The sequence below is a fragment of the Euphorbia lathyris genome, chromosome 8 (genome assembly GCF_963576675.1).
Source record: "Euphorbia lathyris chromosome 8, ddEupLath1.1, whole genome shotgun sequence".
NCBI classification, from domain to species: Eukaryota; Viridiplantae; Streptophyta; class Magnoliopsida; order Malpighiales; family Euphorbiaceae; genus Euphorbia; species Euphorbia lathyris.
In genome coordinates, this window is record NC_088917.1 from 29417300 (window position 1) to 29443842 (window position 26543).

Consider the following 26543-nt stretch of genomic DNA (forward strand, 5'->3'; position numbering starts at 1 on the left):
TGCGGTTTCGGCTAAGGGAAAATATTTTGATCAAAATGCTTGGGCTAATTGGTTCCAAGTTTGGAATGTTCCGGCCGGCATAGAATTCAACCAAACCTTAGCCCTGTCCTTCAAAGTGAAAGGAAATAGGCGAAGTTTGACTGCTTCTGCATGAACATCCGTCATTTTGAAAGTATCACAAATTTTAAGAAAATTGGTCAAATGGGCATTATGGTTTTCGTTAGGTAGTCCATAAAACGTCACACTATTTTGTAACATATTAAGCAAAGCTGGTTTGATTTCAAATTGGTGTGCATTTATTTGAGGTCTAACTATGCTATTCGCGACACCGTCAACTCCCGGTTTAGCGAAATCCATAAGTCTTAGGGGATCTGCCATTATCACTGGTTGTGGTTCTTGATTCTGTGTCTCTTTGTTCTTTTTCTTTTTCTTTCTTTTTATTGTTCTTTCAATTTCTGAATCGAGTGATTCCGGTTGAATGCCTGAACTTCAAGTACTGCGCATGAACTGAAATTACACGCACGAACTAAAATTACCTTCAAGAAAAATTGAAAAATAAAATAATTAGTAAAGTTAATAAATAATATGTAAATAATAATATAAATATATATAAAACCTAGATTCGGAATAAAACACGAAAAATATAAATTTAAGAATTTTGGCGTTCCCCGGCAACGGCGCCAAAAACTTGTTACGAGATTTCCGCAAGTGCACAGTTTCGCTTGTAATAATAAAAGATATCGAACCCACACGGAACGCTTCTTAATAAAATCTTATTTAAGTCGGGTTAAATTCACTTCTTTTAGGTTTAACTAGAAAATCGTATATTTGTTTGGTTTGGATGGAAATATACTGCTGCAACTTAGAATTCAATTCTGTCAATAGTTAGTTTTACAAATACATGAACTTAAGTTTTAAGAATAAGAAGAATTCAAAACTCGCTTGCATAAAGCAAGAAAGCAACTTATAACTTCGATTAAATTATGAATATGTAATAACTTATCATTTAACGCAATTAACGGGCTTCGAACTGCAGACAATCTTTCTACGGTCGAAACAGATTCTACCTTAATCAAACTGGTGTTCTATGTTTGATAAGCCGAGCTATCGATCATATCATCCATAAATCCTAATTCTTTTAAGTGTTCAACAAAGTTTCCATTGAAATATATTGGTGTAAAAAAGTTTTATTGAAAACACAGGTATATTATTTTAAAGAACATTTGTTAAAACAGACTTGAAAATAACAACAGTAAACATAAATTGAATTGAAAAGATATTTTATTAATGAAATGTGAATCGTCACGAGTTAACAGAGAAGAAGAAACATGGATAGCATTTTAACTAATTTGAGTTCCGGGTTGTCAATCATTTCCTCAAACTTCGTAGGTTTGTCAGACCCTGGGGCGCTTCAGCCGCTAATTCTTCTCACTGAATCCTTGAAATATAGATCATTGAATCCACTACAGAATGTAAACTCGTCTTCGAACAATTCTTGAACTTAAACTAAATGAAACTGTGTTTGTATCTAAACTAAAGAACAACTTGTGTACAACAAGTTTGCTTTTACAGAAATAAAAAACTAAATCTAACTTCTAACTCTCTTCTGAATTAGAGTTTCTTCAACAAAACATCCAACTCTTGTTTCTGAAAATGTATGCTTTATTTATAATTGCTGAAAGGTCTTATTTGAAGTGTCATGTCCGCTGGTGAATGGTCGTTTCTATCTGGACGAACATACGCATTGTTTGGAATTAAAACATGTGAAATTTGTGCTGAAACTTCACTGTTTCTACCGAGATTATTGGAATCTCGGTCGTGGCAATGGGTTGAGGGAGAATTCAGTACGAACGCGCGGTTTCATGTCTGAAACACGCGTGTCGCGACCGAGATATTGGGAATCTTGGTCGTGACAGAGACATTTGTCTCTGTTCGTAGATCGTATCCCAACTCTTCGTTTCGGTCTCTGAATTATTTAAGTCTTTTAGCTTGTAAATGTCATTTCTCTCTCGTTTTTGCTCTGTTTTAGCTATTATTTGGATTTTACCAAATAATTAAGTACCTTGCACAATAGAAACAAATATGGACGTAAAAGTATTCCAAATAAATATAATTGTTATGATTTCAATACAAAACTGATGTAAATATTGATGTTATTTTAGGTATATTTTGGGCTTATCAGTTGCCGATGGGACCAACACCCCTCATATTCCTAAAGCCATCATCATCCCCAATATCATCAAAATCATCACTATCACTATCAGCGTTATGAACGAGGACATAGTTAAGCCTTCTTGCCTCATGATCTCTAGGACCCCTCTGTGGAGGTGGTCGATTTGCTAGGAGTAGTTCGGGTGGGGGTGATCGTGGTGGTATGGGTTGCCTTTGAGGCTGTTGTTCAGGGACTCCTTCCCTCCTCTGATTTGGACCTCCGACGGCGGGTCTGATCAAGGCCAGAACCTCCAGTCTGAAGTTTTCCAAGGAGGTAGATAACTCCTGGAATCGTTGGTCGGTTTGTCTCTACCGCTCAGTGCTGGCTTGGATCTGCTCCGTAAGGCGCTCCCTCAGCTCTTCATATCTTCGGTCACCGGTCTCCATGGAATCTTGAGATTGTCGAGGTTGAACCATTGCCAAAAGAAGTTTCGGGTCATTAAACGATTGGCTCTGATACCAACTAATAAAGATTGAAAGCGATAAAGTGAAGGTTTTAATCGTAAACCAACAAAGATGTTCTTCTCTAGCTAAACTAGAAGGAGTGAATCCCAAGATACAAGTATAAACCTTGAATTCTCAAAGAGAGAGTTTTAAATTGATCAAAAGTTCATCTTCCTGACAAAGATGAGGTTTAAATACTTCCCCTAAATAAAACTAAAAGACATAACTACCCTTACTAGGGTTACAACTAAAGAAAGAAAATAAAGGGTAAATTAGGTAGAATGGTATCCTTCCTTGTGAAGGAAAGAAATCTTGCAAAATAAGCATATTGTATATCCTTCCTTGTGAAGGAAAAAAGGCTTGTAGAATAGGTAACTGCATATCCTTCCTTCATAAGGAAAGAGAGCTCATTTCTTGGAAAGGAAGTAATCTCTAGGATCCGCCTTGTGTACTTCAGAAGATGATCCGTCAGACTTCAGGGTGGAAAGAGATCCGCCAGTCTGGATGTCCGCATCATATGTACAATGAAAATACTTATGAGTTAACACTCTTTTTATTTTCTAAAAAAGAAAATAAGAATAAGAAGACGATTGAAATGAAAGAATAGAGAACAAAAACAAAAACGATATGAAGTTATAAGATCGAAGAAAAATAACGGATACATGAGACAGCTGTAGTTTTTAGTCGAGATATATACTCATCCATTTAACTGCAAAACACCAATCACTCACAGGATTACACATGCAAAGCAATTTATAAATGCTATAGCAATAGCATTGATTTCATAGATAACAAAATCATCGGCCAGGATATCACGCATTACCCATCGAATTGCCCAGGAAAACTGTTATAATTAATAGCAAAGCAGTCAACAGCTCGAAGCAGGATGTAGAACTCTATGGCCACACTGAAACATACTTATGTTGAAAATGAGACCATGTAATTAAAACAAATTGCACTTCTGTTACCTAATTCTAACTAATTGTACAATCAACGAAATTTTGAACAAGACTCGAACAATAAATTACAGATATTAGCTTCGCAGAATGACTTTTTCTTCGCAGTTTTCGCCAGATGCGAAGTAAAAGTCATGTTCTTAAATAGTATTATCTTCGCAAATTGTGAAAAATGCGAAGTGGTACATAACATTCAAATCATAACAACAAGAGTGCAACAATAATTCTAACATTAAAAGCATAACGTTATCAAAATTTACAACAAGATTGCAACAATAATTATAACACTAAAACCATAACTTTATCAAAATTTACAACAAGATTGCAATAATAATTCGAACCTTAAACCCCATATCTAAGGAATTTGCTTTTAGACTTTACAGAAGCAAGAAAAATAGACGGCGTCATACAGAACCAATGGTCTTTGAGATGATAATGGTGATTTTTCTTTTCTTTTCAAGAAAGAATTCAAAAAAAAAAAATGGCAGGTTCACCATCTCAATCACCCCTCATTGTGATTGTTGCTCTTGTATTCAAGATAAACGGATCACTGTGATTGAATTTTTTGTATTCAAGATAAATGGATCACTGTGATTAATGCTTTTGTATCTAACCTTCACAAAAATTAAATAATTTTAGAAAAATAATGAAAAAAAACGCTTTGCAGAGAGAATTTGCGAAGTCTGCAAACAGAAAATCACCTGAAAATGATGATTTTGCTTCACAAAACGCAATTCTGCTAAGAGAAAAACAAGCTGAAAATTATGATTTTGCTTCGCATAACCGCTTTCTGCGAAGCAAAATCATCATTTTTCAAGTGATTTTCTGTTCGCAGACTTTGCAAAAATGTGATGAAAACTCATTTTAATTTCTAAAAAAAAGATGAAGATGAAACGGTAGAAACCTACCTTATTTGCACCTTTTGTCATTGAAATCGACAATAAACATATGATAAACGCAAAAGAACGTCGAATGACCATGCCTTCGATTCGCACAAGAAGAAAGAAACCAAGAGACGAGCATGAAACAGGAGGATGAAGAACCATCCTTCATAAAAACAGAGAGACAAAGAGATGAAGAAGAGACATAATGATGAAGAAAATGGAAGTGATTCCGCAAAATATAAAGGAAGAAGGAAGATGAAAGGTTGAAACCGATACACAAGACAGGGGAGATGAAAGGTTGAAACCGATAGAAAAAAGGGGAAAGATGAAAGGTTTGGAGGTGTTTTGGAAAAATCACAAATATATAATCTAGATATATTGTAGGTTGGGTAATTGGTCTAAATTTATAAATGAAGCTCTCATTTAACCCAATTTTGTAATTTTTCCATAAAAATATTCTAAAACTTTACGCTAATGTTAGTAAATTGGACTAATTTCACATATTTTTGTTTTTGTTTTCTACCAGTTAATGATAGTTATAACATGAAACATGTACAATGAAAATATGAAGACTTATGAGTTAAAAAGGTTTGATTAATTAATGGTGATCTAACTTGCCAACGTTATTAATGGTAAAATTGCAACATTTTGAACATTTGAAGTAAAATTACACCTTTTTATTTTCTAAGAATCAGAAGACAACTTAGAAAATGATAGGAAGTTATAAGATCGAACAAAAATAATAGATACATGAGATAGAAAAGATAAGAAAATTGACAAGCATGGTGAAAAAATAAAATTAACTAGAGAAAGAAATTGGTATATTTTTTGAAAAATATTTCAATTGACAAGACAAGTCTATTCGTAAAACTAGATTTTCTATGACTCCACTAATAAAAATATTTTCAAACTTTACGCTAATATTGATAAATTGGACTAATTTCACATATTTCTGTTCTTGTTTTCTACGTGTTAATGATAATGATAATGATAACATGAAACATGTACGATGAAAATATGAAGACTTGTGAGTTAAAAAGGTTTGATTAATGGTATCTAACTTGCCAAAGGTTAATGGTAAAATTGCAACATTTTGAACATATATGAAGTAAAGTTGCACTCTTTTTATTTTCTACAAAGAAAATAAGAATGATAAGACTACTTAAATGAAAAACTGATAGGAAATTATAAGATTGAAGAAAAATAATGGATGGATGAGACATGAAAGATAAGAAAATTGACAAGGGGGGCGGCCCGGTGCATTACGCGTCCCCGCTAAGCGAGGGTCCGGGAAGGTGTCCCACCACAAGGGTGTACTGGGGGCAAGCTCCTAAGACTCGAACCCGTGACCTTCGGTCACACGACAACAACGTTTTACCGTTGCGCCAAGGCTCGCCCTCCAAAACAACATGGTGAAAATATAAAATTAAGAGAATGAAATTGGTATATCTTTTTGAAAAATATTTCATGTAAAACATATTATTATAATAATTAGATGTCCACCAAAACAACATATTCTTTTATCTTAAGACATTCATATTCTCCTAGTTTCAATTTCAGACCAAAATACCATACACCTCGCAATGATGCAAAAGAGCCTCCTCCACTCCACTGGATAATGTACCTGCCAATACAAACAAACAAAACTCAAAAATAAGACTCAAAATACACTATTCACTCTCTGTATTCAAGGGAACACACAAACTCACTTGTCAAACATTCTATAAAACTAACAATTGTGACTTTTGGTCGATGCCGTTGAATATGAAACTCCCCGATATGGGAACAAACTGTCTTGTTATGAGCTGTCATTAACAGAAACAAGCCATCTTAGTAAGCAATTATATCTTCAAATAATCAAATTTCAAAATCTATTTACTCTGCCCGTGTCTCAATGTCCGTTTAGTGGTCATTTGCTCAATAACGCGCTATTATAGAATATATAAGAACAAAAAAGGACCTTGATCACTTCTTGTGATGCAACTCCGCCTATGAAGGCAGCAACAACATGTAGCTCGGAAGCACCAAAGCGGCACATTTCATTGATAAGATCCTCGGTCAAGGGTGAACCATTGCAACCCAAGTCATTAAGTAGACTAACAGCTGTAGTTTTTAGTCGAGATATATACTCATCCATTTGACTGCAAAACACCAGAATTACACATGCATGTAAAGCAATTTATAAATGCTATAGCAATAGCATTTCATGGATAAAAAATCGTCAGCCAGGATATCACGCATTACCCATCAAATTGCCCAGGAAAACTGTTATAATTAGTAGCAAAGCGGTCAGCAGCTCGAAGCAGGATGTAGAACCCTATGGCCACACTGCAACATACTTACGTTGAAAATGAGACCATGTAATTAAAACAAATTGCACTTGTGTTATCTAATTCTTTGTAACTAATTGTACAATCAACGAAATTTTGAACAAGACTCGAACAATAAATTAAAGATATTATGCCAATCAAAAATAATTTGGACCTCTTGTGAATCCAGATAATAAAAAACAAACCAAAGTAACTAAATCCCAGTACATGTACCCTAATCCAAATCCATCAATTTTCGTCTGCTCACAGAGTGTCAAACTTGTTCTGAAAGCCTCAAGTCTTATAATTAAGTTTGCATTATGAAAATCATAACTCTGAACTTTGTTCACCTGTAATCCTCATCAGTGAAATACTTCTGCAACTGTGGTAAGGAAGGATTGTTGAACTCGTCCTCAATGAAGCGATACCGACAAACCTACAAATTGAAGTTTGAGAAATCACTTCAACTAGTCAAAGATTAAGAATAGCCTAACCAAAAAGATAAAATAAACATTTGTCAGATAATAGTAGATATTTTACATAATGACCACGAACTGTAAAGTTACATTTGTATTCCATGTGTGTAATTCCAATAGATTCACCAAAAATTTCTCCAGTTTGACATGTAAATACTGACTTTTAGCTCAAGTTTTGAAAGATTGACGCTTTACCATGGATTTAAAATCATGGATGGTTCGGTTATGATTACTGTAGCCGAATTTTTGTGCTGTCATAGCTGTAATATGATCTGATTTGTTGATCTAGTGTAGTGTGTGTGAGTGTGTTTTCTAAATTTGCAAAATGAGGTTATGAATAGATGATTTGAGAAATTGATTTAAAATTTATGAAACACAACTAGCTAATGAGCAAACACATGTTGAATTGAGAATTGATTCCATGATTATATAGTTTCTTGTAATCAAACTTCATTAACTATGAATGAATATCTTGAGACACTATCAAATGAAATTTCGCATGAAGAACTTTAAGTTATGAGTCGATGTTGGGGAAAAGAAATAGAGAAGTGGTCTTGGCAGCCATAAACACAGGCTGTTGTACTGGGCAATAGACCATGGCAATGACACAGTATATTGCCCCTGGAGTTATATTACATTGACAATCAGCATGGAAGGAGCTTATGAAATCAAGGATAAATGAAAACAGAACCTCAAAAACCTACTTTTAGTTTTCTAGCATTTTTGCAGAAGCTTTTTATTGTAGACTTCGATATGCTATCAGAATCTCTACCCATTTTCTTCAGTATATTCCTAACCCGTTTCTCAATCACAAGAAAATCAGCCTCAGCTTTTGCTAGATAGATCTTCTGCAGATTGACATAAAGCCTGTAGGAAAAGAAATTGTTAAAATATAGGGAAACTGTTAATTCCTCTCTAACTAGAAAAGCATGTTACTTACTCAGTTGAAGAAGTCATATCTGGTATTGAACCCTCAAGAGGTACCTCTCCACCACCTTCATTCACAATGAACTCCTAAAAGCCGCACATATAGAACATAATCGTAAAAATATGCTACATAACCATAGTTGTGAAAGGTGCTAAGGGGTCCTGGAGCATAGGCTCAAAAATAATAAAATAAATAAATAAAACACATCCATTTGACTATAAATACTCAGTTAACCACAAAAAAAAAAAAAAAAAAAAAAAAACTAACTTCAAAAATCAAAGTCAACAATAATATATTATATATCACCTTTAAAGCAGCCACCATCACCCAAAAATCCGACGAATTAGAATCAACATCAGTGCAACTATCACTAATTATCTTCTGTAGATCAGGATCTAAGATGAGAGAGATATGTGCAATAAATCAGCTGAAATTTTAATAAAATAAAGGATAATTTTAACTTCAAACCAACAATGTCACATAAGTCTCAATACGAAACTTCGAAATAAAGACAATAGCACCATATTTTTTTCCGCAGATATGAAATGCTAGGATCAAGAGCTTTACATGTTAGATAAGGATGGAAAAATAAAGTTGGTATTAATTGCAAATGAAGCTTGTTTGGGAACTTCCATTTTTGACGAAATTCAATTCAAATGAGTTATTTCTTTTTCAGTCCTTGATAAATGAAATCTCTTCTTCTAGAAAAGATTAAAATGAAAGAATTCAATATTCAATTTTGGGAATAAGCTAATTTGAGCGAATCATAAACCACGTGAGAATTCAAATGAATATATGTTCATTTGAATTCTCACGTGGTTTATGATTCGCTCAAATTAGCTTATTCCCAAAATTGAATATTGAATTCTTTCATTTTAATCTTTTCTACAAGAAGAGATTTCATTTATCTAGGACTGAAAAAGAAATAACTCATTTGAATTGAATTTCGTCAAAAATGGAAGTTCCCAAACAAGCTTCATTTGCAATTAATACCAACTTTATTTTAAAGCTCTTGATCCTAGCATTTCATATCTGCGGAAAAAAATATGGTGCTATTGTCTTTATTTCTAGAAGAAGAGATTTCATTTATCTAGGACTGAAAAAGAGACCCCCCCCCCCCCAATGCTCAAACTTAACCACATCCTAAATTTGAATTTTTTTTGTTTTTATTATTATTATTATCATCTTAATGTTATTTTTACATTCTCTAGGGTGCATGCATGAGAAGTCCAGAAAATTCAACTCTGTGCTTTTGACTATTTTTACTCACTAATTCCTCGAGGAGCAAAGACTTTGAAAGAGGCCTCGCTAGCTTCTTTATAGTTATCTTCCTCCGCCGAGATCATCCTGGCTTTGAGAAGCTCCTAAAACATTCAAGAACCTGAGCAAATCAAATTACCAGACAACACTAGGAAGTGAATAAAACAGTAATATTAACTAGATCATAAACCTTGAATTGTTTCTTCTCGTCCCTAGATGATGGAAGATTTCCACCATGAGCTTTAGCCCACTCCTCAGCCATTTTTACAAGAATGATCACATAAGGTGTGTGCTTATGGGAAACAGGATCCTGCACATTCAAGTCAATGGTTTCTGCAAAACTAAAGTAATACAGAATAAGACAATTAGAAGCCAGATTATGCATACATATAATAAAGACACGCACATAGAGAAAGAGAGATTTTATCTTGCATGCAAAAAAAAAAAAAATAGTGTCCAAGAAAAGTGAAGACTGCAGTACCTTTTGAGCTCAGGCCATGGATTATTTAAGCGAAGATTGTCAAGAAAATGATCAGGCTTTGATTCAATAACCACATGTTCCTGCAACAAAAAAAAAAAATAGTATTTCACCGTTTGAGCAAACAAGTTATTCCCAGAAATGAAGATCGCTGCAATTTGGGTCCTACTTCTACTTATCCCAGAATATAAATTCTTCAACAGTTTGACCTGACATTTATATTTCATGCACATTAAAGAATTTCAAGCATGCATGACTTAATATTTATTAAGAGAATAAGGATTTCATCTAGATATATATAGATATAACCATAAAGGGTTTCAGTATATCATCCACTCGCTAATATAAGTATCTGGTTGTGGAATGTCAAGGGAAGTTATAATAATCAACCACAAAGTTGTGATAGATTACCTTCACACTGATTCGAACAAGCCCAGTAAGACCATATGAGCGAGCAAAAACCAACATAACATTTGCCTCCCTACAGATTCTATCAAGCTTCACCATTGAGTCTTCCACCAACTGCAAAAGATACAAGAAATATTTATCAAAGTTATTGCATATAAACAAAGAAGATATTGAACCATAACCAGAAATAATGAATCAAGATTTTTGAATCATTAACCAAATACTAAGAAATCATGAGGCACAAATTCCACAATTTTGCCATGGAAATCAAGTTATGAATGCCAGAACATAAAGGCAATAGCAAAATGTTTTCGATCGATAGCAATGTTGAAGGTTTGAACAACAATGATATACAACCAAGGGAAAGCAATTTTGGTACCAACGATAACACATCACAGAGATAGTACCATTATTCATATTCCATCTATAAGCACATATCTCTTGAAATTTGGGGGCTTAGATTGCTCTTAGAGATACAATATCCTATTATAGACCACAGGATCGCATACCTGAGTGGCTACCACCAATGTAAACTGAGAAAAAAAAGATGGGTTTGTCTCAATTAATGCCTCAGGGTGCTCTTCTATAAACTTCGCTTTAACAGCATCATTTAGCTCTTGAAGAAACGCACATACACATTTTGCTTTTGATTGGCCAACACTTGATTCATCCACTACCAAAATCACAAGGCAAGTTAAGCGTAGAACCATAAAATAAAGATAAGTCAGATAAAATGTGATACTTGTGAGACATCCATACCCATGAAATTATTTCCAAGATCACCAACTTCAACTTTTGAACCATCAATCACTGTGATAGATCCAACCCCACCAAGAACAAGATTTTTTAGCGTTTCAGAACCTGTAGGACCACAATTAAGCAAGCATATGCTGGCTTTCTCTAGTGCTCCTTGCCCTTGCTCACCCCATATCCTAAAAGAACAAACCGGCAAAAATTTATTAAACAGAAAAATCTAAATCCAAAGGCATATATATTAAGAAAACAAGCACCAAGAGAAACCAGCTTCCGCATGCCTCAAATCCATAAATAAACTAACTGATTCCTATCTGTCTGTTTCATTTTGAATGTAAACAAGAGAAATGGAAAAAAAAAAAAAAAAAATTGAAGCACCAATAGTATAAGGTTGTCCTCCTATTTAAATAAAGCACGCAACCAATTAAAAGGACTACATATCTAGAAGAGCAAGAATTTCCACTTTAGAAGACCAATAAGAATGAGTACCCTTTTGCAAGAGGATATCAAATAACCAATAAAAGTTCTTGTAAATTCTGAATTAAAATTCATTCCAAGTAATTGTTATAAGAAAATTCCTTGATATATCTTCTTTTATCAGTTTCGCAATTCATGATTAAGTTTCTTCATCCTTTTCCCCAAATAACTGGTAATCATTATCCACTAACAGTCTATTTCGACCATTCTCCTTAAAAACTCTAATTTACAAATGCAGAGCATGCTTCCCAAAACTCTCTTGTATTCTCAAAAAGAAAAAATGTGAACGACATGCTGGATAGGACATTTATCAGTAGAGTAAAACAGTAAGGTAATTTTTAACCATTTTGAAGAACTTAATATAATTTTCTTCGCCAAAATTTTCCATTGAAGCAAACCAAAAAGTAGTGAAAAGGTTACCTATTTGTCAATATTGACGAGTGAGCATTGAGATATACTAAGTTAGGGCAAGATAGGAGAAGGGAAAAGGGAAAAAAGAAAGATATGAAACAGTTAGGAAGTAGAAATATCGGAACCTGAGTTGGCGATCATATTTGGATTTAGGCTCCGCCATTGTTGGTCTTTTTTCCTTTTCCGCTTGCTGTAAAAATCTCAAGAATGTGTCGTTGAAGCTCGCTTAGTAAATAAGCAGGCAGGCTATCAGAAGAAAGGGGTGGAATTAATAACACTGAAGGTCCTCAAACTTTAAAACATATAACATAAAAGTCATAAATCTTTCATTTATAACAAAAATATAACTTTAATGTTTCCTAGTAGCCCATCAAGAACTTCAAACCACTGCAGATTAAGTATTAATTAAAAATTCCCAATTAGTATATGAAATTAAATTTGAAATAATGATGTGATTAATATAATTAGCTCTCCTTTTTATTATTTTACTCTAACCATTATATATTTCGGTTAAGATTCACAAACAACTTCTTATAGCTATTCTTGAAGGTAAATCATCTAACATATACCAGGTACAAGACACACTAAATAGCAACAGCTGAACTGAGCAACCCTGTTGCTAGATGAATTGCCTGAATTACATGATTTCTGAAATCAACTTTTTCCCTTTCCTTTCTGGTCCTCTATTCAACGTACAGAACACTAATAAGCTAAGCAGTCCAGCTTCCCAATAAACCATAAAGCAGGTGGAAAAGAATTCCAAACAACATTCCAAGTTGTGAGATTGGGTAGTGAGAGTTAAAGGAGGTAATGGAAAGGGAAGGGAAGTGATGGAAAGGAAAGTTAAAAATTAACCTTTGTTTGGGAGTTTATAGGATATAAATAAGGTTAAATGTAAATACATAGGGGTGGCAACGGGGCGGGGAAAAACCGAAAACCGTGGGGATCCGAACCGATAGGGCTGGGGAAAAACCGAATTTTTGGGTGCGGGGTTGGGGGTGGGAAAAATTTTACCCCCGAACATTAAATTTTGGCGGGGGTGGGTGTTACTATCCCCGAACCGTGGGGATCCCCGCACCGCTCCCGAAAAACCGCCCGTAAAAATAACCGAAAATTCCCCGAAAAATATTATATATATAAAGATAATACATATACTTTAATTGAAAATTATTTTAAATTAAAAATAAAAATTCTTAATAAAGTTTGTTTAAAAATTATTCTTGTTTAAGATAATGCATTTAGATTTGATTTAAAAAAATTATACAGACTATATTTACTTAAGATTACAGTTTAAAATAAATAAAAACAAGAATAAAAAATAAACTACAACCTATTATAACGTTTTCTAGAAGAAACAAACTCTAGAAGTTCTATCGTCTTTCTTTCTCTCCTTCCTCAGACCCTTGGCTTTCTCCCACCAACGTTACTCTTTCTTTCTCTCCTTCTTCAGACCCTTCGCTTTCTCCCACCAACGCTACTCTTCTCAGACGGCAACACTCTTTGCTTCTGGTGCTCGACTTCTTCTCAATACAGTGACACCCAACTTTTCTCTTTTTGTGTGGTGCAGTCTTCAGGTATTATACATACTCAGATTTTCACTTTTTGGTTATAGATATTCGATTTTCATATTGAACTATTGGTATTATACATGCAAGGCTTTGAATGATTAGTTTATAAATTATAAACCAAAGAAATGCAAGTTAATAGTGATATTATAAACCAGTATATATGATATTGATTTATAATACCAGTATTAACTTGTTTATAATACCCGTATGTCTGCAATCTGAGAAACTTCAATTTCGTTTTTTGATGCTTGGAGTCGGTTACTCGTCGGATATTACTTCAGACGACAATGGTGAATTAGAGCAGAGGGAAGAGAAGTGAATGAAGATTCAAAAACTGTTCTCAAAATGGTTTATAGTTTACCAAAATGAAATGGTTTATAGTTTACCAAAATGAAATGGTTTATGCTTCTCTGCTGAATGCTCTATTGCATATATGGTGTTGTTATGCTCCAGGGAGCAGCAGTTCAGAAAAAAAAGCAACAGCAGCCGCCCAAGAAGAAGAGGAATAGAATAGATGAAATGAAATGAGGAAAGAATTTAAGCACATTAATGGAGGAAGAAATGAGAAATAATATTAAATCAAAATCTAACAAGGATTATGACGATGAACATGATACTGATTTTGATAAAAAAATTATCAGATATAACAGCTGTATAGATCCGGGGATGAGAATGTAACAATGTTAGTAAATCTGTTATGAATGTCTAAAATTGGACCAAGTGACTAACCTTGGACCCTTAATTGTACCATTTCTAACGTTAAAGGTAGTATTGCTCTTGATTGACAATGTTAGGAGTATTTTTGCACTTTATCCCTTATTAGTTTATAATACTAATATATTTCTAATTACAATGTTGATTTTGTTTATTTTTTTTTATTTTTCATTACTAATTGTATGAATATTAATGTTGATTTTATAGGTGAATTATGGATAAATTTAGTCAGGTTGATTCACCTACTACTAAAGCATTAATAGAGTCAACACCAATTGGACAAGAATCAACACCAAAGGGTTGCAGCAAAAAAAAACACTTCAAATGAAGAAGCAACCTTGTTAACCAAACGAGGTCGGTCTGATGTATGGAATCATTTTAAAAGACAAAAAATTGGTGACAAGTGGAAGGCAATATGCAATTATTGCAATAAGAAACTTGGTGGAGAGTCAAGGGACGGAACTACACACTTACATGGTCACTTTAAAATATGTCCATTAAGAAAAACAAGAGATATAAAGCAAAGTCTGCTAGGAGCTAAGATTGATGATAATGGGAAATCACTTGCAACTTGGGAGTTTAATGAAGAACTTGTTAGGAAAGAGTTAGCATGTATGATTGTGTTTCATGAATACCCATTGACAATGGTGGAGCATTATTGATTTCGAAGATTTATGAATGTTGCTCAACCAAAGTTCAAGAGTGTTAGTCGGAACACTATTAAAAGTGATATCTTCAACATATATGAGGATGAGAAGTCGAAGTTGAAGCAATTGCTTCGAAAAAATGAGAGTAAAGTTGCTATTACAACTGACATGTGGACATCAACACATCAAAAAAAGGGCTTTATGGCAATTACAGCACATTTTATTGATGAATCATGGATTTTGAGAAGTCAAATCATCGGGTAATATTTTAGTACTTAACTTTTATAATTTCTTGAAATGTATAATTATGTTATGAATTTGATTGTATTTTTCATTTTGTTTGATTAGGTTCTTACATGTGCCTTGTCCGCATACTGCTGAGGTGCTTTCTAATGTGCTTTCTTATAGCTTATTGCATTGGCATATTGATAATAAGGTGTCTGCTTTGGCTTTAGACAATTGCTCAACAAATGATGCAATGGTGAACTTGATGGGTAGTAAGTTAAGTTCTAATTGTCTTTGGTTGGATAGAAAATTGTTGCATGTACGTTGTTCTGCACATATTCTGAATTTGATAGTAAAGGATGGATTGGAAATTATTGATCAATTCATAGAGAATGTTCGGGATTGTATATCTTTTTGGACTACCACCCCTAAGAGGTATGAAAAATTTGAAGAAACTGCCCGCCTAATGAGGATTAGTTTGACCAAAAAGATAACTTTGGACTGTAGGACTAGGTGGAAGTCGACATATCATATGCTTAATGTTGCTATTCCATATAAAGATGTTTTTAAGCGTTTGAGAAGAGAATCTAATTTTCAATGTTGTCCATCAGATGAAGATTGAGAAATTGCTCAAAATATCTGTGATAAGTTGAAAATCTTTTATGTTGCAACTGAATTCTTCTCTGGTACTATTCAAAGTTTAATGCTGGTGGAAATGAAACAAATTTTGAATCATCAATGAATGGAGATGCTTCTTATATGGGAGATGGTGGTGGCTTTGAGCAATTTGTCGCTTCTTCTGAGATCTCTAGTAATAATGTTGGGATTGAATTTGATCATTACTTAGAGGAACGTTTGATGCCAAGAAAATGTGAGTTTGATTTATTGGCTTGGTGGAAAAATTGCCCTAAATACCCAATACTACAATTGATAGCTAGGGATATACTGGCGATTCCTATGTCAACTGTGGCTTCAGAATCAGCTTTTAGTACTGGTGGGCGAGTTATAAGTGATTCTCGTAGCAGTCTTCATTCTGATACAATAGAAGCATTAATGTGCACCCAAAGTTGGTTAGCAGCTCAAATGAAAGGTATTAAATATAAATACTTTTGTTTGTTAATTTATTTAGATTTTATTTAGATATTGAATGATTTAACTCAATAAAAAAAATTGTGTTTTTTAGATTCTGAATCAGTTCAAGATTCATTGCTGTGGACAATCACCAGAGATATGGACACTCTTCAAGTAATATAAGCACACAAAATTATGTTTTATTTTATTTTATGTATCTAAATTTTATTTTTTCCGTTTTGTATCTAGATTGATGAAAATGTGAATCAAGCCAAGACCGCAACAATTGTCAACTTGTAGATGCTTGAAATGAGACAATGAAGAAGACTACAAAATTAACTTTTGCTTGTCATTTTAATTTGTGTTAATTTGAAAATTACATTTATGTTTTAGAATTTTTTGCATGTTTACATTGGTTTTTGTATTTAAATTTTAGATATTACATTTGGAATGTCCTATATTTTTCGCTGTATTAGAAGTATAAACCAGCCAGCCACTCATTTATATCAGTTCTGGTATAAACCAATAGTTGGTTTATAGCAGAACTGGTATAAACCAGTAGCAACTGGTAAAAACTAGTTGCTGCTGCTCATTTTAAACCACCAGCAGCAACTGGTTTATACCAGTTGCCTTGCTGCTAGTTTAAACCAGCAGCAGCAGCCGCCTTGTTGCTGGTTTAAACCAGCAGCAATAGCAACTGGTTTATTATAAACCAGCAGCAAATAAACCAGTTGCTATTGCTGTTGGTTTAAACCAGCAGCAAGGCTGCTGCTGCTGGTTTAAAGCAGCAGCAATGCTGCTGGTTCATAAACCAGCAACCTTGTTGCTATTATAATGGTTTTTTTTTATTATTTACTAATCTCAAATTCATCCAAATTTATGAGTAAAATTTTAATATATTTTCAGAATATTTTAATATAACATAAATAGGAATTTTACCGTGTATTTGACATAAATAAAACAAGTTTTCTGTGAGTTTGGTAGTATTATAAAATGATTTTATTTTAATGATAAAATATAAAAAGATCATAAGCATTAACTGTAAAATTTAAGTGAAAGATGACGTTGGACTTAATTTCCTCTATTATACACCAGCAGCAAAGATATCTATATAAACTTTATAAATTTTAAAATTTTATTTGGGGTTTGGGGATTCCCCGTCACCCGTAGGCACCCGTACAGGTGATTGTGGGTGCTAAAAAATCCCCGAACGTATTTTTGGCATTCCCCGAAACCGCCCCCGAAATTATTGGGGGCGGAATGGGGGATGTGCCCCCGTCCCCGCCCCGTTTCCACCCCTATAAATACAATAAATTTTAAAAATTTGTAGGTTACTCCTATTAACCGCCAATTTGGAAGTTAGAGTTTGGAACTTAAAGAAAGTAAACATTTAACCCATTAACGTCCATTTACTCTAAAAAAAAAAATAACTCCCAAACAAAGTTAATTTAATTAAAATTTCATTTCTTCCATTACTTCCATTTACTCCCATTTACTCCCATTAAGGGCTAAAGCAAACTTAGTTTCTGTTCCTAAAATTTAACAATTGAATTCAAATGGGTTTTCGATATTAAGTAAAAATCATGAACAATTAAAAGCATTAACAAAAAAGAGTCTTTTTTACTGGTTCAACTAGAACCGGGAATGAAAATGAAAATTAAAATCTTAAAATAACTGATAATATATTGGGTTTAGATATTCAAATGTAAATCGAGAAAAATCAATTAAACCAATTTTTTCGGAAAATAAAAATTGGGGAAAGGTCGAGAATTTACATACCTCCTGAAACAGGATTTGGGACAATAGAGCAAGAAATCGTTGAGAGCAGAGCCAAGAACAGGAAGGCGACCTTCACGAGCATATGATTTCAAGGCAGTTGAAATCTCAACCTTTCCCCAATTCTTATTTTTCTAAAAATTCAAGCAAAACCACTATTGAAATCTCGACCTTTCCCCAATGCTCCTTAATTCAGCAGCTGTGCATCTATCAAGTTGGAGAGCAGCACAGGTGGTTACTGGTATGGTAAGCAGGTCTACCCGGTATCCTTCCACCAGCGGGCTGTTTAAAAATCAATGTAGACGGAGCGTGTTTCCAGCTTTGGGCGTTGCAGGGTTTGCATTAGTGGCTAGGGACTCGTCTAGTTCATTTGTGGCGGCAGGGAACGGGACTATGCAAACAGTGCTCGATCCACTGGTTGTAGAGGCCCTATCGTGTCGTGCAGCGCTACTGTGGATCTCCCGTAATAAAGGTTGGCAGTAGACCTGGGCATGGGTATCAGCTTTTAATAAAGCCCAATTTCAACCCAGCCTGCAATAAATTGAGTCCGGTCGGGTCTAAAAATATGAATCACATGCCCGCCCGTCCAAATCCATCTGTATATAAAAAAAATACAATTAAAATATCATACCAACTTTTTTAATAAAAAAAAATAAGGTAAGTATATATATCATCTCATAAAAAAAGGGTTAAGGTGCAAAAATACCCCTAACGTTTTGGGGTAGGAGCAATTTTACCCCTAACGTCTAAAATGGTACAATTTTACCCCTAACGTTGGAAGCCAAGAGCAATTTTACCCCTAACCTTAATAAATTGGGTCAATTTGAGAAATAATTCATCAAACTATCTTCTCGGTCATGAATCTTGTTATCTACACTTCATACGTGTGTCATTTTATCAGTAACAAAATCACAAACATTCGTTGGGATTTGAAAAAAAAAATAAAAAATATACTGTCTTTTTGTATGGATTAGACAAAAAAAAATTAAAAAATCCACCGAATTTATAAATATTAATCTCAAATTCTATTATTAAATTATAAAAAACATGAAACCTTTTTTTAGAACGAATTATTATGCAATTGGTGTAAAATAATGAACAAAAATATATGTGTTTTATAATAGTGTCTAAAATTGATCCAATTTATCAACATTAGGGGTAAAATTGCTCTTGGCTTCCAACGTTAGGGGTAAAATTGAACCATTTTAGACGTTAAGGGTAAAATTGCTCCTGGCCCATAACGTTAGGGGTATTTTTGTACCTTAACCCCATAAAAAATAGGCTTAAAACACTTTTTGACCCATGACCTATCCAAAATTTGTGTATTTGGCCTCTGACCTATTATTTGGTCATATTTGGCCCCTAACCTATCAAATTAGATAAAATTTAACTCATATTAAATGGAAAATTAACTTTGTTGGAAAATTGATAGCAGTCACCGATACAAAAACGACACATGACACATAAATAAAATTAATTTTCAACTGGAGATGGCAACAGTAACTATTTTACACAGTAAAAAAATCCTAAAAACTTTTTCTAGTGTTCCGATAGAGTGAAAATTAATTTTATTTATGTGTCATGTGTCATTTTTGTATTGGTTACTATCGTTAATTTTCCAACAGTGTTAATTTTTCATTTAATATGGGTTGAATTTTATCTAATTTGATAGGTTAGGGGCCAAATATGACCAAATAATAAGTCAGGGGCCAAATATACAAATTTTGGATAGGTCAGGGGCCAAAAAGTGCTTTAAACCTTAAAAAAATAGTAACGTAAGTATATATATCATCTCATAAAAAAATATAATTGGTGGTAAGATAAGTATATACCATCTCATAGAAAATATAATTAATTTATATTTATAATATATATAGTATATCCGGCAGGGCCGGCCCGATGGGGAATTCATATAGTCCAAATCCGTCCAGTTTCTGGCGGGCTAAGACCGAGCCTGACACGAATTTCATGTATCCAAGCCCGACTAAATGGGCCTACACCTGATCGGGTCGGGCGGGCTCGCCGATCCATACCCAGGTCTAGTGGGTGTTCATCGGTCGGTTCGGTCTAAACCAAAAACCGAATAGCCTCAAAAATAAAAACCGAACCTAACCAAATAATAATAAATAACCGAACCGACCGAATTATTTCGATTGGTTCGGTTCGGTTATTCGGTTTCCTTATATTAAAAAATTTCATTAACAATTATTTTTATGTAAGGTTAATATTACACCGTTAATGATGTTGTTGAATATTTACTTACATATACAGTAATTTTTATTTTTATTTTTATTTTTGGATTGAAAGAAAAAAAGAATAGAAAGAAAAAAAGAATAGAAAGAAAAAAACATAGAAATTTTATATAAAAATGAAATCAATCTTAATTCCGAATATGAATTAGTGTATAGTTGTACTAAATTGGTAGATAAACATTAAATAGACCAATAATATAATCAGTTACGGACAATCCAAAAACTATCATGCTCAACAAAGATTCTAATAATATAATTCTAAATCAAATATAACTGAGAACAATAAATGACATACACTAATTATATAATAAATCTAATTTCTAATTATATTTAATTTAGTTCGGTCTGTTCGGTTAATTCGGTAGTTTTGATTTAAAAACCGAACCGACCGAAATTATCGAAATTACCGAAATATTATAAAATTAAAACCGAAACCGAACCTAATAAACCGAAAAAACCGAAATTCATCGGTTCGGTCGGTTATTTCAGTCCGATTCGGTTTTTGAACACCTCTAGGCAGAAGGTTCAACTGGAGTCCAATTCACAAGTCTTAATTTATGCATTATTACGGGAGTCTAATTGCGAATCGTCTCTATACTTATTATTGGCGACTCTAAATCTATAATGTATAATTTAGGAAATTGCCAGGTCAATTTTGTCCGTCGATCAATGAACCGTCTTGCCCATTTGTTTGCTCAGGTAGCGGCTCCGGGGTCTGAGTGCGGCGAGTGGAGTAGTACTCTGCCTGCCTTTCCTTGTACTGTGTTGGCTTCTGAACATTAATCTACATCATTTCTTCTTTCAAAAAAAATTATATATAGACTGATTTTAAGAGAAAAAGGGTCTGCAGAACCATCTGAGATTCAAGTATCTTTTAGGTATTTTAAATATATCAATGGTTTGATATATAATTATAAAACTATAAAGGACTAAGGTACAAAAATACCCCTACCGTTTTAGGTCCGCAGCAATTTTACCCTTAACATCTAAAATTGTGTAATTTTATTCCTAATGTTGGAAGCCAAGAGCAATTTTACTCATAACATTGATAAATTTGGTCAATTGAGAAATAATTCATCAAACTATCTTTTCGATCATGAATTTTGTCATCTACACTTCACACGTGCGTCATTTTATAGTAACAAATCACAAACATATGCCGGGATGTGAAAAAAATAAATAAAAAACAAAAATATATTGTCTTTTGAACAAATTGGACAAAAAAATTCAAAAAATTCTCCGAATTTATAAATATTAATCTCTAATTCTATTATTAAATTATAAAAAACATGAAATCCTTTTTTTAGAACGAATTGATATGCAATTGGTGCATAATAAGGAACAAAAACATTTGTGTTCTATAATAGTGGTAAAATTGACCAAAATTATCAATGTTAGAGGTAAAATTGCTCTTGACTACCAAGATTACGGATATAATTGTATCATTTTAGACGTTAGAGGTAAAATTGCTCCTGATCTAAAATGTTAAGATGTATTTTTACACTTTAACCCAACTATAAATAAAAATTTAAAATAGAAATTATAGAAGGCAGGTTGAGTTGGGCTAAGTATGGGTTTTGAAATAAATCCAAAGCCCATCCCATCTTGTATTCAGGCCAAGAATTAATTATGAAACATTGGTTGGTGAAATTTATGTAACATTGGTTGGTCATATTTCTTAATTTTAGCCCTAACATTGGTTGCTATTGACCCAAAATGTTAGGTCATATTTATGAACTGATAACTATTCGGTCTAAACCAAACGCAGCCCTCTAAATTTGTTAATTGTAGTCATTTTGCTCTCTGAACTTACAGAACGACCTATTTACCCCATCAACTATTTAAAAGTAGTATTAGCAACCCCCTATTTTCATTATAACGGAAACAAATCGAAGTTTCAATATTAGTACATGTGTTCATGGAAGTATTGGAACCAGTCTGCATATAACTTTATTTGCAGCTTGTTTTAATAATGCACAATCCTATATGCAATTTTTACAAGAAAACTTGTGTACGGTCTATACTAATCTCATGTGCAGCTTGTTTTAGTAGTGTACAACCCTTTTTATTATGACCTTGGTTCTTGCAATGAGAACAAGTCATAATTATTTCCGTTATAATGAAAATAAGGGGTTGCTAATACCACTTTTAAATAGTTGAAGGGGCAAATGGGTCATCCCGTTAGTTCAGGGGGCAAAATGACTATAAGTGACAAGTTCAGGGGGTTGCATATGGTTTAGGCCTAACTATTCCTATGTTTTGTTTGTATGAATTTCCCTTGAATAAACATAAAGTAATAAAGAATAAAACATCGAACATAGAATAATTTGCATGTCATTGATTGATGTCTGTTATAAATGTATTGATAATGTTAAATATGAATTGAAGGTAAAGAATACAACAAAAAGACTGTAACAAAGAACAGCATAGAGGTTGTGAATCCTTTTACTTATTCTTATAAGGTTTGTCAAGCTTTGGGGTCGTCTTCTCTTTTATATCTTCTTCTCACATCTTGAGAAAGATTATCTCTCGACCTCACTTCTTTCTGTGCATTGAACTGAATCTCTAAGTAAGACACTTAAATATCTCAAACTCGGAGTTGTAATCTCTGGTTCTGAAATATCTCTGTATCTGTGTGTGATGATTCAAACTTGTGAACCCTTTGAACCAATCGAACCATGGTGGAAATGATGGAGGAAACTTCTTTATACAGATGTAGAAAAGTCGTGTCCCTTGGAAGGCGTCCCTCCATAAAGGTGAGATAAATGGACGTGGCTAATGGCGAAGAGAAATGTTTTAGGTGAAAGAATGTGCTTCCCAAAAGAAAAATCATGTCTTTTGCTGAATAAATGCTTGTCACGAAAGAGACAGCAATGTCATGTTCGTGACATGAAGAAAGCAACTTTGTATGGCAAAAGTGTCTGTCACGAATGTGACAGTATGGTCACGAATGTGACAGGGACTTTTTGTCCTTTGGGAGGGTGAAAACTTGCTGTCACGAACGTGACAGGTGATTTTCTCTTCTTTTGCTCATTATTTGCCTGCCTTTTGCTCGTTTCTTGTTGATATTTCTTCATATTGGGTTTTCATCCGTGTTTAACTTATTTCTGCTCAAATCATAAACAAATAAGTGAAATCTTTCCAAAACATTTAATAAAGCAAACTAAATGCATGAATATTAATGTGAAAATGCATACGAAAATACATATATTTCAAGCCTACCACATGTCCAGAAGCCATGTTTCAATAATAACCGCGATTTAGGCGATTTAAATCTACAAAATCAGCTGATCCATTAGTATTTTTTATTGGAATTAGTCCTGCACTTATTTTGACACGGTTCAACATATAATGAACTAATCAAATTATGGGTTGATTTTCAATATTAATTGATTCTTTAAAGCATATTTATCATGCAATGGTTTTGTACGTGCTGGTGTGGATCCATACTGCTACCTCCCTGTAGAATTTTAATCTCACTTTCAAATACATTTCATTCTACAATTGTTTTGTAATTGACGCAACTCTTAATTTTTACAGCCAAATTAATATGTTAATATAAATTATTTATTTTTTTACAATTTAAAAATTAAGAAAACGTGACCCACACCCGATACATTATTTATGAAACCCCTACGTCTCTTCTTGCTAAATGAGCAAGCTTCTTAAGATTTTTATCAATAAATTATACAAATTTAATGTCACCTAAGCATTAACATCCCCTTAAAATTGAATATGCAATAGGATGGAGATGCTCGTATTCCCAGTTTCATCGTGATTATGCTTCACATTCCACCAAAGATGTATAATTGAAATAGTAGTCCAAAATCACAGTCACGCACCTCTAATATAATTGGTTATTTAATTTAATCATACAGAAATATTAAAGGGTAATATGATCCTTCAATGTTTTTGGAGTTGGCAACTAAAGATTAGATAACTGCTCATTTTGCATTTCAAAATAACAACGTTTTATCATCTTCCTTCTTCTATGTTTTTCACTTTTTCATCCTTTTCTATCAAATAGAAGATTTTTTGGCACGCATAACGGAGTAACAATACCATATCATTGATTCTCTCAGCGAAATGTATCAAGTGACTATGATTTTGATGCGCAGTCGATAAGGTTTCAATTGAGTTATATGTGAATTAGGGTCTTTAGACGATTGGTGAATCAATGTTTTCAATTCATCTTAGGAAAACAAATTATATATTTAATTGATTCTACATCATTATAAATATGTTAGTAAACTTTTATTTCAAATTTCTTATGAATAGGATGTCGTTTGGGTGTTCAATGGTGTAAAAAAGGGTGAAAATCACACTTTTGGGCGATCTTAGGATGACTCGCTGCGATTGCTATGATCTACGTAGCGCTCGAAACGGAGAGTATTGTCGCCATATCATGAGCGCTTCAAACTATCGTGATCATGACGCATGAATTCCATCAGAATTGCGATTTTTTCATTCTTATTCATTCATTTTTTAGGTATAAGTTTCATTATACATGTTCGAAGTACTTCAAAAATAACTGCACGGTTCTGTTTTCTAAGCGCATATTTTAGATGTTGTTAGCGATATTTTGCGAATATGCTAATTTCAACCTTGTCACGTGTGGTTAGGGTGCGGGCGTGCCAGAGAAGATTACTTCTCAATTAAAATGGTTAAGTTTATGGAATTTGCGCGCCAAAACTTGAATTCTAAACGAAACGATTGGCGAGGGACGCAAGGATTGAAAAAGTCCCTCTTGGGTCTCTAGCGCCGTTATAGAAACTTTGCTAGATAAATTGTTTTATTTAAGCTAATGTGAATAAATTGAAGACGTGAAAAATAAAGAAATTGAAAGATGCGAAATTGACACAAGATTTAGTGAAAATTGGTATTTTATTGATGTGAATAGGTGTTTGAATACATATGTTCGAAGCAAGCATTAAAAATGGAATGAATTACAATTGAAAAATCTCTATATTAAACATATAGGTAATCAATTGAATTGGAAGGACAAATCAAATACAAGGAATTGAAGTGCAATTAAATTAAATTGGAATTCAACAACAAACTCGGAGCCACAATAGCTATCTCGGATTGATGTTGAATTTCGGTGTTGGTGCGAGGTCCTCGGAGAGCTGTAGCCGGTCGGGCCCGTACGGTATATGATCTTGGCAATGGCACAACGTTGGTAGGCAAATGGGGCAGATTTAACCTTTAACTTCGGGAGGCTCGTTTAGGTGCTTAAGGACACGAAATTGGACGAGTAAATAGGCTAAATTTAACTTCAGGAGGTCAGGAACAAACTTCTATAAGGGATCAAAGGCTAAAACGGATGCTAAATAGACGAAATTGGGAGTTGAAAATAACTGGACGAATCTGGAAAATTCTGGAAACAGAATGTCTAAAAGAATTTGGGCTGGAAAGATCGGCTTGTAAATAGAGTTTCTGGGCACGGAATTGGGCAAATAAATACACTAGATCGAACTTCAGGACGTCAGTAACAACTTTGTTGAGGGATTGAAAGCAAAAAATGACTTTAAATGGATGAAATCGGGCTTTGAAAGTAGTTGGACGAATCTGGAAAATTAATTTGAAAACAAAGTTTTAGCTAGGAATTGAGCAAATTAAAGGCTTGGAATGCTAAATTGAATTAGAAAAACTTGGAAAGAGGCTATTGGAACTTGAATTGGAGCTAAAGAGAGTTAAAAAAGGGATCGAAGCTTAAAAAAAACGAAGAACGAAAAGAAGAACTTTGAAGAACTAAGAAGAAAAGAACTTAAGAACTAAGAACTTAAAACTAGAAACTAGAGAGCATTGGAAGGGACCTTAGGAAGGGGTTTTGTTGTGTTGAGTTGAGTGTGATTTTTAATGAAGGGGAGGGGGTCTATTTATAGTATTTTGGAGTGGCATTTTGGTAATTATTCAGTGGCATTTTGGTAATTATTCACCAACTAACTCAACCACCTCCATGCCACATCACCCCACTACCTCAACTTCCTCCAACTACCACTAACCACCAATGCCACATCATCCCACTACCTCAACTTCCACAAACTGCTGTTGACTCCTTCCAATTGCTGCCGGAAGAGACGATACGCCCCACGTATTCTTGGTTACGCCTCGCGTAATGTTGATTACGCCTCGCGTAATGTTGATTACGCCCCGCGTAGTGCAGCTTCTAGAGTTAGCGCGTTTTGTTGATGGTGCATACGCATGGCGTACTTGGCATTACGTCCCGCGTAAGGAAGTATGTCCTGCGTATGAGAATGGACGCCCCGCGTGTTAGAGCTTCTGATCTCGAAAC

At 33.9% G+C, this 26543-nt stretch overlaps 1 protein-coding gene across 3 annotated transcripts; it reads right to left on the minus strand.

Moving 5' to 3' along the window:
* Positions 1 to 5921: 5921 nt before the first annotated feature.
* LOC136202493 (NEDD8-activating enzyme E1 regulatory subunit AXR1-like) lies at positions 5922 to 18465 on the minus strand. 3 transcript variants are annotated; one of them, XM_065993149.1, is made up of 16 exons: positions 18168 to 18465; positions 12121 to 12241; positions 11114 to 11286; positions 10864 to 11027; positions 10358 to 10468; positions 9950 to 10029; positions 9659 to 9809; positions 9479 to 9572; positions 8515 to 8603; positions 8221 to 8294; positions 7985 to 8147; positions 7155 to 7240; positions 6740 to 6823; positions 6456 to 6636; positions 6205 to 6300; positions 5922 to 6119 (listed from the first exon to the last, which is right to left on the minus strand). In XM_065993149.1, the coding sequence occupies exons 2-15, from the start codon at positions 12156 to 12158 to the stop codon at positions 6217 to 6219; spliced, it is 1572 nt and encodes a 523-aa protein (XP_065849221.1). In that variant the 5' UTR covers positions 12159 to 12241; positions 18168 to 18465; the 3' UTR covers positions 5922 to 6119; positions 6205 to 6216. The 3 variants fall into 3 exon arrangements, with proteins under 3 accessions (XP_065849221.1, XP_065849220.1, XP_065849222.1); XM_065993148.1 differs by having other exon boundaries at positions 18000 to 18465; XM_065993150.1 differs by lacking the exon at positions 12121 to 12241 and having other exon boundaries at positions 18000 to 18465.
* Between the last annotated feature and the right edge of the window lie 8078 nt (positions 18466 to 26543).